At 36.5% G+C, this 14453-nt stretch overlaps 1 protein-coding gene across 2 annotated transcripts in view; it reads right to left on the bottom strand.

Moving 5' to 3' along the window:
• Positions 1–14453, bottom strand: part of nsun2 (NOP2/Sun RNA methyltransferase 2) — a 51324-nt gene that overhangs the window by 21569 nt on the left and 15302 nt on the right. For both annotated transcript variants that reach the window (XM_028817970.2, XM_051935644.1), the window contains exons 5-10: positions 13843–13914; positions 10793–10877; positions 2838–3030; positions 2043–2117; positions 201–331; positions 18–91 (exon numbers count right to left, since the gene is read on the bottom strand). In XM_028817970.2, coding sequence (XP_028673803.2) covers positions 18–91; positions 201–331; positions 2043–2117; positions 2838–3030; positions 10793–10877; positions 13843–13914 — 630 coding nt within the window. The remainder of the gene's footprint in view (positions 1–17; positions 92–200; positions 332–2042; positions 2118–2837; positions 3031–10792; positions 10878–13842; positions 13915–14453) is intronic.

The following is a 14453-nucleotide window of genomic DNA, read 5'->3' as shown; positions in this document are numbered from 1 at the left end:
TACTACAAGACACTTACTTTCCAAGATGTTACGCCTGGCATCCACTTTAACCCTGGCAAATCATTAGAGGCATCTACTAGTTCTAAAGCACCTAGGAAAAGAAAACCAACTTGAAAACCTTTAAAGAGAGAGCAGTTAAAACCAAGAAAAAAAAAAACAAAATGTTGATTACTAGGTTAAAATCACATGCTAAAATTTACCTTCACTCTTCTCTAAAAGGGAGGCAATAACAGCCTCATCCTCAATTGGGTTTAAAGAGCAAGTAGAATAGACCATCCTTCCACCTTCTGCAAGCTGTTCTACTCCACGAATTGCTATACGCAGCTGCAGCCTAGATAGAGATATTTGACAAGATCAAAGAATTTGATAAATGATTTAGTGGAGGTTAGTACAGCAAAAGCACTGTGTGTGATTTCCAAGCAAAACATACTGGGAGTAGTCATTAAAAAGACAGGACATATACTTTTTTTTTTTGTCAAGAGTTATAAGTAACTGTTAGTGTCAAATATATACTGCATATATCTTTATTATTCTTAACACACTTAACAAAAATCAGTTTAAATTAACCATTTTCAAATGACACTGCTAATTCATACAAAGATTTACAAAAAGCATTAAAATAATAAACATTAGCTACAAATTGTTAATTCTAAAAAGGAAAACAAGTTTTAAAAATGATTTTGGTCACTGAGCCCCTTACCAAACAAACCCCATATGATATATTGTTAAATGCCAGGTTGCAGTAATCTGACAAGAGAATGGGTAAGGTTAAACATTTAGACAGCTACTAAATCCTAGTAGAATTTGTCAGCTGAGTTTTAAGTGTTTTGGGATAGGCATAATAGAACAAAATATACGCAAACAGATCAAAGAGACTATGACCAAGGAGACTGAAATGTAATACAATGGATCAATATTTTTCCAAGTGTAACAACTCTGACAAGCTGCCTGAAGCGATGGGCAAGCTTTTGTCATTTTTCACTGCAACAATAAAGAGCAAATAAGCCTTTTGGACAGGTATTAGGCATAATGTTATATTAAACAGTTCAGCTAGATACAGCTGTCTTGCTGAAGAAATAGTTGCTACTGACCAACCATTTCACATGTTACCAATTCTTTAACTGACAGTTAGTAAAAATGGTTTTCCAGAATGTCAACTGCTTTCAGTTTTAGGTTTCACTTGCTTTATCTTCATTCAACTATACAGTACATTTGTCATTTCATCATGACAAAATACCCAAAAGCTGTCAACAGAATGATACATTTTTAATAGCGAAAAACAATTTTATCATTTAACCACATTGAAGTTATTTACTGGGATGGAACAAAATCAGGTTAACAACTTTGTTTCCAATGTTTCTAGCCCCAAATTAAGCTCCAGATTGTAACAAATGCATAGTTACAACTAGGTTAATGACATTTCCTGTTCCAATGCAAAACACACACATTTTTCTAATAAATAGATCAAGTAGACACTCCTAGGAAAATCAGGACATATCACAACAGGAAACACTTTCCCATAATACTGAGTTTTAGAATTGAAGACAGGACTCTTGACCCACGAAAGAGTGGAGGCAGATCTACAATTTTACCAGAAGTACATTTTTTTTGCAAAGCACTGGATAACTGACATGTAGATTACACAAGAGTAACACGCATTTTTAATTTTCCATGGACGTTTTTCAAATTGTATGCCAATGTACAGCATTGATCACCATTGGCTTGTACACCAGCAAACATTTTTTTTTCTTTGTCCATAAAAATCATTGGATTACATTTTTTTGGCTGTCGTTACAAAACACAAGTAACACACAAAACATATGTTTGGATGGAGTATTCCTTTAATTATTAGGTTAGTAATAAGAGACTCAAAAATATGTAATAACGCTCAAAACATTTTTGTTCTATGTAAACTTTATACTGTATGTAACATACAAAACATGTTTTTCTATTGTAAAACTGTACTACACAAGTTCTGATTTCATAAAAATCAGCACAGGAAAACCATAAAGCTTAACATTTTGATTATATATCTCACATACCCATGGAGATTTAAACTGTTGTTTGTTGTCCATTTTCTCCAAACGTCTATATTCTTCCTCATTGTTCCATCTCCACTGTAGAGAAACAAAATTTATGAATAAAGGATTATATTCAGATACATGTGATTATGTTCATTCAACTCCACAGCTTAAATGTCAGATAAGGAATATTACTCATTTTCAGACTCTTGCTTTATTTTAGTTTGTAACTGCAATGTGTGCCTGCTGTAAGAACGATCACATTAACATTTAAGAACATCCTTATCCTTAGATTACTTAACACTACTAAACACTTATAAAAAACAGATATTGTAAGCAATCTGTTAATCAAAAATAAATACTGCCACTAGTCATTTTAAGACAACCAATTGTTAATAAATGCACAGTCAAAAAATATCTCTTATTGAAATAGTTAAGGAAAAGGTGTTTTTAAAAATTATTACTGCTGCAGGTTCTGACTTTGAAATCAGAACACAGACTCTTCTGAATTCACGTATCTAACCATTTAAACCCATTGATTAATGAAGCATTCAATTAAGTTTATCTTTGTATAGATAGATACTTTATTACTCTGTTTTAGAGCACTTGCATGTATATGCCATGTAATTTTCACCGTCTAGGATAAAATGTTTCAGTAAATGGATGAAATCATTTTCTAAGCAAGAGGGTGGTTTTTAATTAAAAATATGTATATTCAATGGCTTTACTAAAGCTGCAAAATCATTCTTGTTATACAGGCATTTAAATAGTAAAATATACCCATGAAGTAGTTATTTAAATGGCATTTTCTCTCACCTGCACGGTACATCACACAGGATTCTGTCATAGAAAAGAATATCTTTCTTGCCATTGCTTTCTGTTTGTAGCCTTGGCATACTGGAGGCATCATGATTTACCACCATAATGCAAGGGCTGTTCAACCTTTTTGATTGATGGACTAGAAGGTAGCATCGCTTATTGTCCACATCATTGGCGATAACAAAACCCTCTGGGGGGACAGGGGTTGGAAGGAAATAAAAAAAAAAATACACCCAAAAATTAAAATATAAATAATTCAAAAGGGTTACTGGAGATTTTTTTTTTTTTTTTTTTTTACAAACTGTTGTGTCAATGTAAAAAGAAAATGTGAACAGTGCAAACACTAACTTATCATATCTTGGGAGTGCAGTTCATCTTGTGTTTAACAAATTATCTGTTCTTTATACTTTATGCTTTACATTTTACTTTATGTTTGAAAACAGAATCAAACACATATTTATTAAAAAGATGTAGAGCTGGCACTCCTTATATATAAGTAACAATACAAGTAAAAAGGCACAACAACTGCATGTATAACTCAGAATTTAAAAAAAAAAAAAAAAAAAAAATTAAATCAACACTCCATGATTTTTTACCCAAGCAAATGTTTCGTTCAAGTGTGCAGCTTATGAGCTTAACTAAAATTTGCAAAATCCAGAAACAGCAACATACCGACTAAAACTGACATTTACATTTATTATCTAGATTTTATTTTTAATTTTACTGTTGGCAAAGCAACTAAATATAACCAAAAATCAAAACATTCAGCTCACGAAATATGACATCAACAACATACCATACATTTTTATAATAACTGAACAAAATATTTTGCTCAAAAATGACAATTCTATTGATTTCAGAAACTGCATTTGAATGTGGCCTGATTTGTGTTCCTGAGGTAACTAATAAATTGCACAGTCACATTAGTCCAGTCTTATATTAATCCATATTAAAAATGTTCAAATACATATCTGCACTTTGAAAAGTTTGCATTTCTTAATTTAGTTTCAATTAATTTACGGGTGAATGTCGGTTTATAACATAAACAAGTTACTATAAACTACAAGGGGGGGTGGGCTGACTTGGATCTGCATAAGTGAAACTGATTTTGATACTATAGTTTGACTAAATTAATCCTAATGGCATATTCTGCACACAATCACGTACATTTTTGTGTAATTTAAACCTAAAACATATATATTCATATTTAGGTTATCTTGCACAAAATCTGGGCTCTAAATTTTTGCTTTAAATATGATGCTGAAAGCATACATACCGTGTGTTCATAAAGTATTCAGGCTGCTTCACATTCTGCACATTATTGTGCTGTAGATTTAATTTGAAAGAATAAATTTTCCATTTTTGCTCATTACTATACAGTAAATAAGTATAATGACAAAGTTAAAACATGTTTTCAGAAAGGTTTGCAAGTTTATTAAAAACCAAAAGCTGAAGTATCTCATTCATTTGAGTCTTCTTGATCAAGTCCCTACAACCTTTGCACACCTGAATTTCTGCAATTTATTCAATTCTTCCTGGAAGACCTTAACAGGCTCCATTAGATGGGCTGGGAAGTGTCTGTAAATTGTCATCATCAGGTCTCACCACAGATGTTCTATAGGATTCAAGTCTCCACTCAAGGACAGTCATGTCCTGAAGCCACTTCAGTATTGTCTTGGCTGCATACTTCACGTCATTGGAATGCCGAGTTTAGGTGCACTGTGGAGCAGGTTTTCTTCAAGGGTCTCTATTTTGTTGCACTCATTCTTCCCTCAGTTCTAACTATTCACTGTCCCTGCTGTTAAAAAGCACTACCATAGTATGATGCTGCCACCACTATGCTTCACCATAGGGATGGTATTCGTCAGGTGATGAGCAGTGTCCAGTGCCTGGAATTCTGCCCAAAGAGCTCAATTCTTATGTCTTAACAGACAACAGTTATTCTGTAGCCAAAGTGTTTTACATTGAAACATACAATAAGCATAAAATAAAGATAAAATACAATAAAAACACAATACCATCAACAGTAAACTGAAACAAATAAATGACTCAAGAAGAGAGAATTGTCAGTTATCACTGAAGGTCACAGAAAGCTAGAGTATAGAAATGCGTCTTCAATCTAGTTTTAAACAGTTCAACTGAAGATGATCCCTTAATGCAGAGGTGTCAAACTCCAGGCCTAGAGGGCCGCAGTGGCTGCAGGTTTTCATTCTAACCCTTTTCCTAGTCAGTGACCAGTTTTCACTGCTAATTAACTCCTTTTCCCTTCATTTTAATAACTTTGTTTTCAAGGATTCAGTCTTCTGAATTGATTTGTTTCTTCAGTAAATGACAGCCAAATAGAAATGAGACGTGAAACAAGCCAACAGATGACCAGCTAAATTGGGATTTCAAACTCCAACCAGTTTCACTCATGTCTTAATGAGAAGCTGATTCTTACTGTTAATTAAACCTGTTATTTAATTGCACACCTTGTTGCTGCTCTCATTCTGCCACAGCAGACATTTCCAAAACTGTTGATTTTCTGTTTTTTCTAAGAACACCGTCAAAATGTTATGGTGACCCGAGAGATCAGACTTACTCAGACCACCACCGTTCTTTATTTTCAGATATTGTGTGATGGGCACAGGTAAGCTGGTCATGTGGAGGCTCGTTTTGTGTCTCACTATTTTTTGGCTGCCAATTAACAAAAAAAGAGACAACTAAGGGGGCCAGAGTCAAGTTAATTAGCAGCAAAAACTGGTCACTAAGGAAGAAGATGGTTAGAATGAAAACCTGCAGCCACTGCGGCCCCCCAGAACCGGAGTTCGACACCCGTGCCTTAATGTAATGAGGTACAATTCCACAGATGAGTTGCAGCAGCTGCAAAAGCCCTGCCCCCCTTAGTTTTGCACTTTGTACAAGGGACCACAAGAGACAACTGACCAGTAGATCTAAGTGTAGTGCTTTCTTTACCCTTTAGCCATAGGACAGCACCCCAAGTTCGTAAACTCTATTTCCCTTAACTAATACCTACTGCCCAGTAATAAGCTACCAGCAGTTTCACAATTGTGAATTGTGTTACAAATTACTAATACAAATATATTCCCAAAACATAACAAAATGTATTTAATAAAATGAAAAAATCTCAAAAAATAAAACTATTTATAGTTAAGTCCAATCAAAATTCCCTTAAATCATAGATTACAGAAATTAGAAACTCACACAAATTGCTGTATATTTACCCTTCACAACAAATACCTATAGGTTCAGGCAGTGCACTTAAACCTTACAAATGTACTCTTAACTGTTTGCTTTTACCCACACTTAAAACATCCCACTGTTAAAGAAGAACAAAAAATACAATATGAGCAAACTTAATCACTAAAACCGCACTCTAACTTAACAACTTTAGGGGCCCACAGAGACACACACACACAAGCCATCGACCACCAAATAAAATATTAACACAAACCCCCCTCGTTGCAGGCCTGGTCGACATTCGTGAACGTGGTGGCCAAAAACGTTAAGGCCCATTCGCTCTAACGAGCCAACATAAAAGGTAACAGTACTCACTAATATGCGGAGTGAATATCAGTGTCCATTGTCCAAACACAGAACTTCCACGCTGTGGAAAAATGATGGAGTTGCCCTTCCGGCAGGCTGGCGCATGGCAAAACGATGCAAGCGCTGCAAGGCGAAATGGAGCTAGTCCGTTCCAATGGGGTAAAACTTGTTGTTTTTCCTCCTTGACCGAGGACCTGCCAGGCTTTCCTTGTGTCACCTGAAGCGCTATTCTAAGTATCCTGTGCCTCTTCGCAGGATCCCTCCGCTCCTTCGCCTCTCTCCACCACGACCACTTTTTTTTTTTCCCCGCGTCCAACACTTTCTCACGTGAACACCACCCGGAGCTCTAAAGCCTCCGAAAACCACATCAAAACGCCGGTTTTTTTTTTTGTTTTTTTTTTAAAAACAAAACAACCAGTAAACATTATTAAGGGGAATATTATATGAGCCTAGGGCTACATAAGCTTGCTGGATGGCTGGTGTATAACGCACAATTCATAAAAACAGACAGGAGCATTCCCATGTAACGATTTAAAAATCATCAGCAAAATTTTGAAATCAATTCTAAAGCAATCTGGCAGCCAGTGTAAAGAGGCTAATATTGGAGATTCAAAGGCAAACCAACCTAAAAACAACCAGCAGCATTCTGAACCAGCTACAACCCTTATATCAGAATACAGTAATCAGGCCGATACAAGATGCAAGCATGAGTAACTTTAAGGTCCTTAGGAGATTAAAAAAAAAAAGCTTAACATTGGCTCAAAGACAAAGCTGGAAAAAGCAACTCTTAACCACAGAATTAATGTGTTTCTCAAAAGAGAGGTCACTATCAAAAACAACCCGAAGATTCCAAACTTGAGATTTGAAAAATCCATAAAAGAGCAAAGAAGTTCAAAACCAATTTGAGTTTTGGTTTCAAAAACAACTGTCAACACTTCCGTTTTATTTTGATTTAGATCGAGAAAATTGTCAGCCATTCAGGATCTTAGTTCTTCAAGACAACTGTGCAACCAATTTTGTTGCAGAAGTGCACACTGGCAAATAAACTTGCGTGACATCAGCAAATCATTGAAAAGAAACATTAAACTTCCTAAAAATAACTCCTATAGGATGAAGATATACAGAAAATAAAATTGGACCCAAAATGGATCCCTGAGGAACACCACATTTAACAGGAGCAGTAGACAAAAAGGATGAGATGAAAGCCACTGAAAAGTGTCTACCAGTATGACATGACCTGAACCATTTAAGAGTAGCACCTTTAAGCCCCACCAGATGATCAAGCCACAACATCAAGATCTTGTGATCAATTGTGGCAAAAGCAGCAGAAAGGTCTGAAGGACAAGGACTGCTGCCCCACTGGAGTCAGTAATAAGAGAGATGTTATTAAATTCTTTCAGGAGGGCAGTCTCAGCACCATGATAACACCTAAAGCCAAATTGGTAAATCTCAAATTAATCATTGGAGTTAAGATGACAGACCAATTGATTATAAACAATTCTAATATTTTAGCCAAAAATGGCAATTGAGAAATCAGGTGAAAATTAGCCAACACTCCTGGATCTAACTCTGCCTTTTTAAGACAAAGCTGCACCACTGCATGTTTAAAAATGAAGGCACAAGCCCCTCAATAATAGAATAATTTATAATATCCAACAATACTGGGCCAAGGACATCAAAGGTCAGTATTCTCTCACCTATAAAATCCAATCTGACAGACTTGATTCCAAAATAGTGCAAGTAAAAGGCAAGTTTATTTTAATGATTGGAGTAAATCATCTTGAAATAATGTTTTTTCATTAACATTCACCGAATTACTCATGTACAATGATTGAAAAGGTAAGAGTCTTCTGTTAAATTATAAAGAATTATTTGAAAGAGAGTGAATTTTTTTTGACATTGTAGTAGTTTCATAGTGACTGACATTTTTTCATGATTTTACTAGGGGGCTTTGCCCCCTGCTTGAAAACCCCCCAGCCCAGACCTGCGCTACGCGTCAGCCACTTCGCGTCTGTGCCACTCACATATGTGGATTTCACTTTCACCAAACAACAAATCTTTGAATTCTTGTGCATATGCCTCTTCATTGGGAAGAACTACTACTTTTCCTTAATGGCAAAACAAATTAGACGATCTACAAGTCTCTGACTTAAAGTTTAAATCCAAACAATATATCTGATCTCTTTTCACTGTTCCGTTATTTCACCGAGTAATAATTTCCGATTGTTTGCACTAATGCAATCTTTGCTATAATTTTTTGAGACTTTCAAATTTTAGTACTTTCATTATCTCTAACCTGTTCTGCATGTGTATCGCGCCAACGTTGTTGAATTCTTTACGACGTTCTACTTTGTCTTCTACTCTTTGTCTTTTATTTCCGGCCCCGGGCGTAGTTAAATCGCTTGGCACAAAGTCTCTTCTCGCAGGACGTGAAAGTATCTCTCTGAAAAAAAAAATGTCTCGTCCCAGGCTAACAAGTCTCATCTTGTACCAGGATTTTTTTTATTATAATAGAGAGAAATGATACAGTGTACCTTGTTATAGGTGTACTATAGGGTCAATATTGTCATATGTACAGAGTATAGCAAAATGCTTACTTGCATGTGCTAAACATGAAACAACATGTTGCCACTCTCGAAAATATATGAAAAAGGTATATAAAGAATCTGGATAAGACAGTTGAGAGTTACATCATAATGTTCATTTATTCTGCCCATCACTCTTATAAGAACCAGTTTTGGAATATCGTAGTTACTCAAGATGTGATGGCTAGTAGTTTAGCAAATGTACCCTAAGTTCTTGTCTATAAGCCGCGGCTTATCTAAGGAAAAAAGTTGTGAAAATGAAAAAATAGAATATCGGCTTATACATAAGTCCGGCTTATACATCCATCGCTGGGGTTGCGTTCCAGAGCCACCCGCGAAATAAGAATATCCGCGAAGTAGAAACCATATGTTTATATGGTTATTTTTATATTGTCATGCTTGGGTCACAGATTTGCGCAGAAACACAGGAGGTTGTAGAGAGACAGGAACGTTATTCAAACACTGCAAACAAACATTTGTCTCTTTTTCAAAAGTTTAAACTGTGCTCCATGACAAGACAGAGATGACAGTTCCGTCTCACAATTAAAAGAATGCAAACATATCTTCCTCTTCAAAGGAGTGAAGCAAACAAATCAATATGTCTGTTTGGCTTTTAAGTATGCAAAGCACCGCGGCACAAAGCTGTTGAAGGCGGCAGCTCACACCCCCTCCGTCAGGAGCAGACAAAGAGAGAGGGAGGGAGAGTTTGTTTTTCAGTCAAAAATCAATACGTGCCCTTCGAGCTTTTAAGTATGCGAAGCACTGTGCAGCATGTCTTTTCAGGAATCAGCTTTACAAAAGATAGCAACGTGAAGATAATCTTTCAGCATTTTTAGACGAGCGTCTGTATCGTCTAGGTGTGCAAACAGCCCCCCTGCTCAATCCCCATACGTCAGGATCACAGATAGTCAGCGCAAGAGAGACAGAAAAGTAAGCCGGGTAGCTTCTCAGCCATCTGCCAATAGCGTCCCTTGTATGAAATCAACTGGGCAAACCAACTGAGGAAGCATGTACCAGAAATTAAAAGACCCATTGTCCGCAGAAATCCGCGATATATATTTAAATATGCTTACATATAAAATCACAATTTAAATGACCGCTACGCGCTCGTGTTGACTCGGCGACGCCCAGAGCAGAAAGAACGCGCTCCGGCCGCTCCAACCGCGCCATGCGGGGAGTGAGAGAGACGCCAATATCTCACACTCTCTCCCCCCTTAAAGAAATTAAATGGGCGCGAGTGAGACCACTGACCTCCCTCCCTTCTATTAGTTATAGGTTATAGTACATTCGGCTTATCCATGAGTCCGGCTTATCTATGATACGATTTTATTTTAAAAATTCGTATGATTTTTGGTCTCCGGCTAATACATGAGTCCGGCTTATAGACAAGAACTTAGGGTAATTAGAACAGAGTTTGTTCAAAAGGTGCAAATATTTTACCAATATACAAGACACTGACAGTGTCACTGCCATATGTGCAATAAATTATCACGAGCACCAGTAGAATGACCAGACATCACTGTTTTTTCACAGCTCAAGAGTCCTAATGTCAAGTCCTAGCACGGGCAATTTTTGTGTGTTGGTTTAATATTTTCCCCATTTTTCTGAGAGTTTTACCCACACCATTATCCCCTCTGCAAGTACTCCAGTTTCATCTAATTTATGACATACTGGTTAAACTGGCTTTTTTGTGTGTTATGCATGACAATTGTGCAGTTCAATTACTGCAGCAGTGGTGAAAAACCACTTGTTGTACATCAGCTGCAGTCTATAAGAAAGAAAGAAAAGAAAAAAAAAGCAAACATGCTAACACAAGGTTACCTGGGAAAGGGATATCCATATCCGAATGTAACATTTCAATCAATTGGGCCGTCTTCGAACCTGGTGCTGCACACATATCAAGAATCTATAAAAGAAAAATAAAGAAGGTATTCTTTAATGCAATATTCAACACTATTTTTCTATCTCAAGCGTCCTTTAAGACATGTTGAAAAATCCACATTTATACATTTAATAACTTAAAACATAAAACAAAACACCAAACACTACTGTCAAATAAACAGTCTGTTTGCAGTCTTCCAATTCAATAGTTGTGGCAATATAAGAAATGTAAAATATTGCACATTAAGTTTAGGAAGGAAGGGAAACTGAAAGTCAAGTTTATACACATCCTGAAGGAATAAATCATACGTTAGGACCAAAGGCAAAGTCAGAATTTGCCAAGGGATGGTCTGGACAGCTATGGAGTCTTTTATACAGTGGAACCTCTGGTCATGACCGTAATTCGTTCCAAAACTCTGGTCTGTATGTAAATACAATTAATTCGTTCCAGACCATACGAACTGTATGTAAATATATATATATTTTTTTTAAAGATTTTTAAGCACAAAAATAGTTAATTATACCATAGAATGCACAGTATAATAGTAAACTAAATGTAAAAACATTGAATAACACAGAAAACCTTGAACAACAGAGAAAACTAACATTGCAAGAGTTCGCGCTACACCCTTACGAACCGCTCGCTGTAAACACTTATTTAAAAAAAAAAAAAAAAAAAAAAAAAGTTTTAATCACAGGGAAAAAAATGAAAATTTGAAAAATCCTTAATTTATACAAAAACTAACCATAAACAACCAAGAAAATTAACCTTGCATGAGGTTAATAATTTCTTTAATTTCATTTCAATTTACTTCAAACCTTTCTTCTCACCAACACTACCACTCTTCACTTGCTTAGAGGCCATGGTTAATTGCAAAATTAATGCAAAAGCACAGAATTCAAAGCGAATGCACGCACGTCTGACCAAGAACAACGTACAGGGAGAGACTGAACATGTGCGGAAATCATTGGTGCATATGAACCGGAAGGGAAACTGGCTGGCTGCCAGTGTTTTTGTTAGCCACCCGAGTGTGTGGTCGTGAACAGATGCAAAAGTTTGGCGAAGTTTTTGATCGTAACACAATTTGTACATGTTTCAAAACGTTGTAACCAGAGGTTTTACTGTACTTCTGTTCAGGGTACAACTATATATTATTTTGGTAGCACAGGAGCTCTGGTGATTCTGTTACCTCCAATAACTGTCAGATACATCATCAACATCAGAGGACTTTATAGTTTTTAGTATTTCCGTTTTGTAAATACAGTGGAACCTCGAGATACGATCACCTCTGTATACGAGAAATTCAAAATACGAGGAAAGTATGAGCGAAAAATTCAGATCTAAATACGAGCACTGGCTCGCGTAACGAGCCACCAGCCAGGCTGTGGATATAGCTCGCGGCTTAGCGAGGGGGCGTGGTAGCTGTAGCGAGCCGCAGGGCGATCTGCGGTGTCTGCGTTTCTCATCTAAGTGCACAGGTGGGAAACTGCCCACATCCATGATTGTTCCTGTGGCTGATGGGCTGCAGCTGCCATGTCCTCCCCGCATATATAGAGAAGTGCGAGCCGGTTAAGGGGGAGAAGAAGTAAAAGAAAAGAGAGGAGAGAGAACGGAGGTTGCAGGAGGAGGCAGGAAGCAGCAGGCATCGGCAGCAGTAGGAAGTCGGTGCGGGAGAGCGAGTGAGTGCAGGCTCGCGTGTAGCTGAACAGTGAGCTGAACAGGCGAGCCAAACAGCTGAAGCAGGACGGTGTAGAGAAGGTCAGCTGCATTAAGAGTGTCTCGCCTGTTGCAAAGCCCGCATGGGAGAAGCAGGTGAGACGCTAACAGAGAAGCAGCACCGGGGATTGTCATCTGTTTTTTTAAAGACTGCTTCCTGTTGACGTTTTAACCTCGTGTTAAAGGATTGTTATTCTTGTGTATTTTAAACCTCCACTTCACAACTGTTTTAAGGATTATTTATTTAAAGATTTATTGAATGCTCTACTGCACTTTGGACACCTGTTTTGATTCTTTTAATAATCAGTTATATTATTTACCAGTGTTATTTATTAAAGGTAGACTACAGTATATATAATTTATCAGTGTTATTTGTTAGGAAAATTGATTTTTATGTTGATATATTTGGGGTGCGGAACAGATTAAATGGATTTCAATTATTTTCAATGGGGAAGTTTGTTCTAGATACGAGAAATTCGCTATACAAGCTCAGTGCTGGAACGAATTAAACTCGTATCTAGAGGTTCCACTGTATTAATAACATGCTTGAGAAAGTGAAGGCAACAAAAATATGCAGAAGAAATTAAATCAGATTCTGTACTTCGAGTATATGCAAGAAAAATACATTAAATAATAAGGATGGAAACATATTGAAAGTTACAGTATGAAGTACACATTCTGGAGAGAAAACTATGCACTCTACTACGAAACTAAAAGCATGTTACAGCCACCTCATAAATAAATATTTTGAAAATTATAAATTTCACTGGTCTAATTACTATCTTGTATATTTTATTTCTTATTTTGGCAGCTACTCTTTTGTCACAGAGAATTATATTACATTAGCCCCAATTTTTCATTCCACTCTAATTCATTTTATTATTTATGTATCTAGCCTTCCTTCCCTTTAAACCATTCTTGTAAAAAAACTAAAGGACTCTATTTCTTCACTCTTTCATTCTGGCCTTATCCATTATAGTTACAAAACAATTATTAATGACCTATATTACTGTCCTCTATATCCACTTTCAGTTGCTCTCTGATGCAGTCAAATAACTCAGGATGAACTGCTAAAACCCATTAACCAAGGAGACTGCTTCTTGTTGATTTTGAGCTATGCTTAAATAAATAAATAAATAAATGTCACTGTACTCAAGATTGTGGATTAAGAGATAATTGGCACACAATACAAAAAACAACAACAAACAGACGTTCAATATTATCATACATTGACAGTTTATTATTATCAAACCCAGAGTAAATAAATACAAACCTTATGGTGTGGTTCAATTTTTAAAAGCAAAGGGGGAATCATACTAACTGCTTCCTGACGACTGATATGTCCCTGAAACAAAACACAGGTTAGCATGATATGAAAAAAATGTCATATTTATATTCTGTAGTAGTATTTTTTTGCAGAATTATGTTCCATAAAAATTCTACATACACAACAAACAAATCTAATAAGCTGCGCCAATGAATAATTACACAGGTGGAACAGTGACCATGCTGTTGTAATGTACCAATAAATGTAAGCCACTAGGAAGATGAAGCAACTCTTTTCATAGACAGAGCATACACTGGGTACAGTCGAAATGGAGATATCTTTAAAAATGAAAGAAACCACCAGGGTCCTTCGTGATTGGCAGGAGTCATACTAGATGATGGGGAAAAGAAATGGAGTTGAGGACTGAAAACTAATCAGCACAATGAAGATGAAGGCAGAAATAATTTTAACAAGTTCATAGATCACCCAAGGTCTAGTTAGCTCCTGACAACAGAAGAAGCTGTTTGCACCCTGGAGTAAGTTCTAATAGGGAACTGAAGAGTGATAGTGCATGAAACAGCAGACACCCTAGGGATTATTTATGGGTCAGAGGGATC

The sequence above is a fragment of the Erpetoichthys calabaricus genome, chromosome 13 (genome assembly GCF_900747795.2).
Source record: "Erpetoichthys calabaricus chromosome 13, fErpCal1.3, whole genome shotgun sequence".
NCBI lineage: Eukaryota > Metazoa > Chordata > Cladistia > Polypteriformes > Polypteridae > Erpetoichthys > Erpetoichthys calabaricus.
Note: the sequence above shows the minus strand (reverse complement) of the source record. Positions and strands in the feature narration are given on the sequence as shown.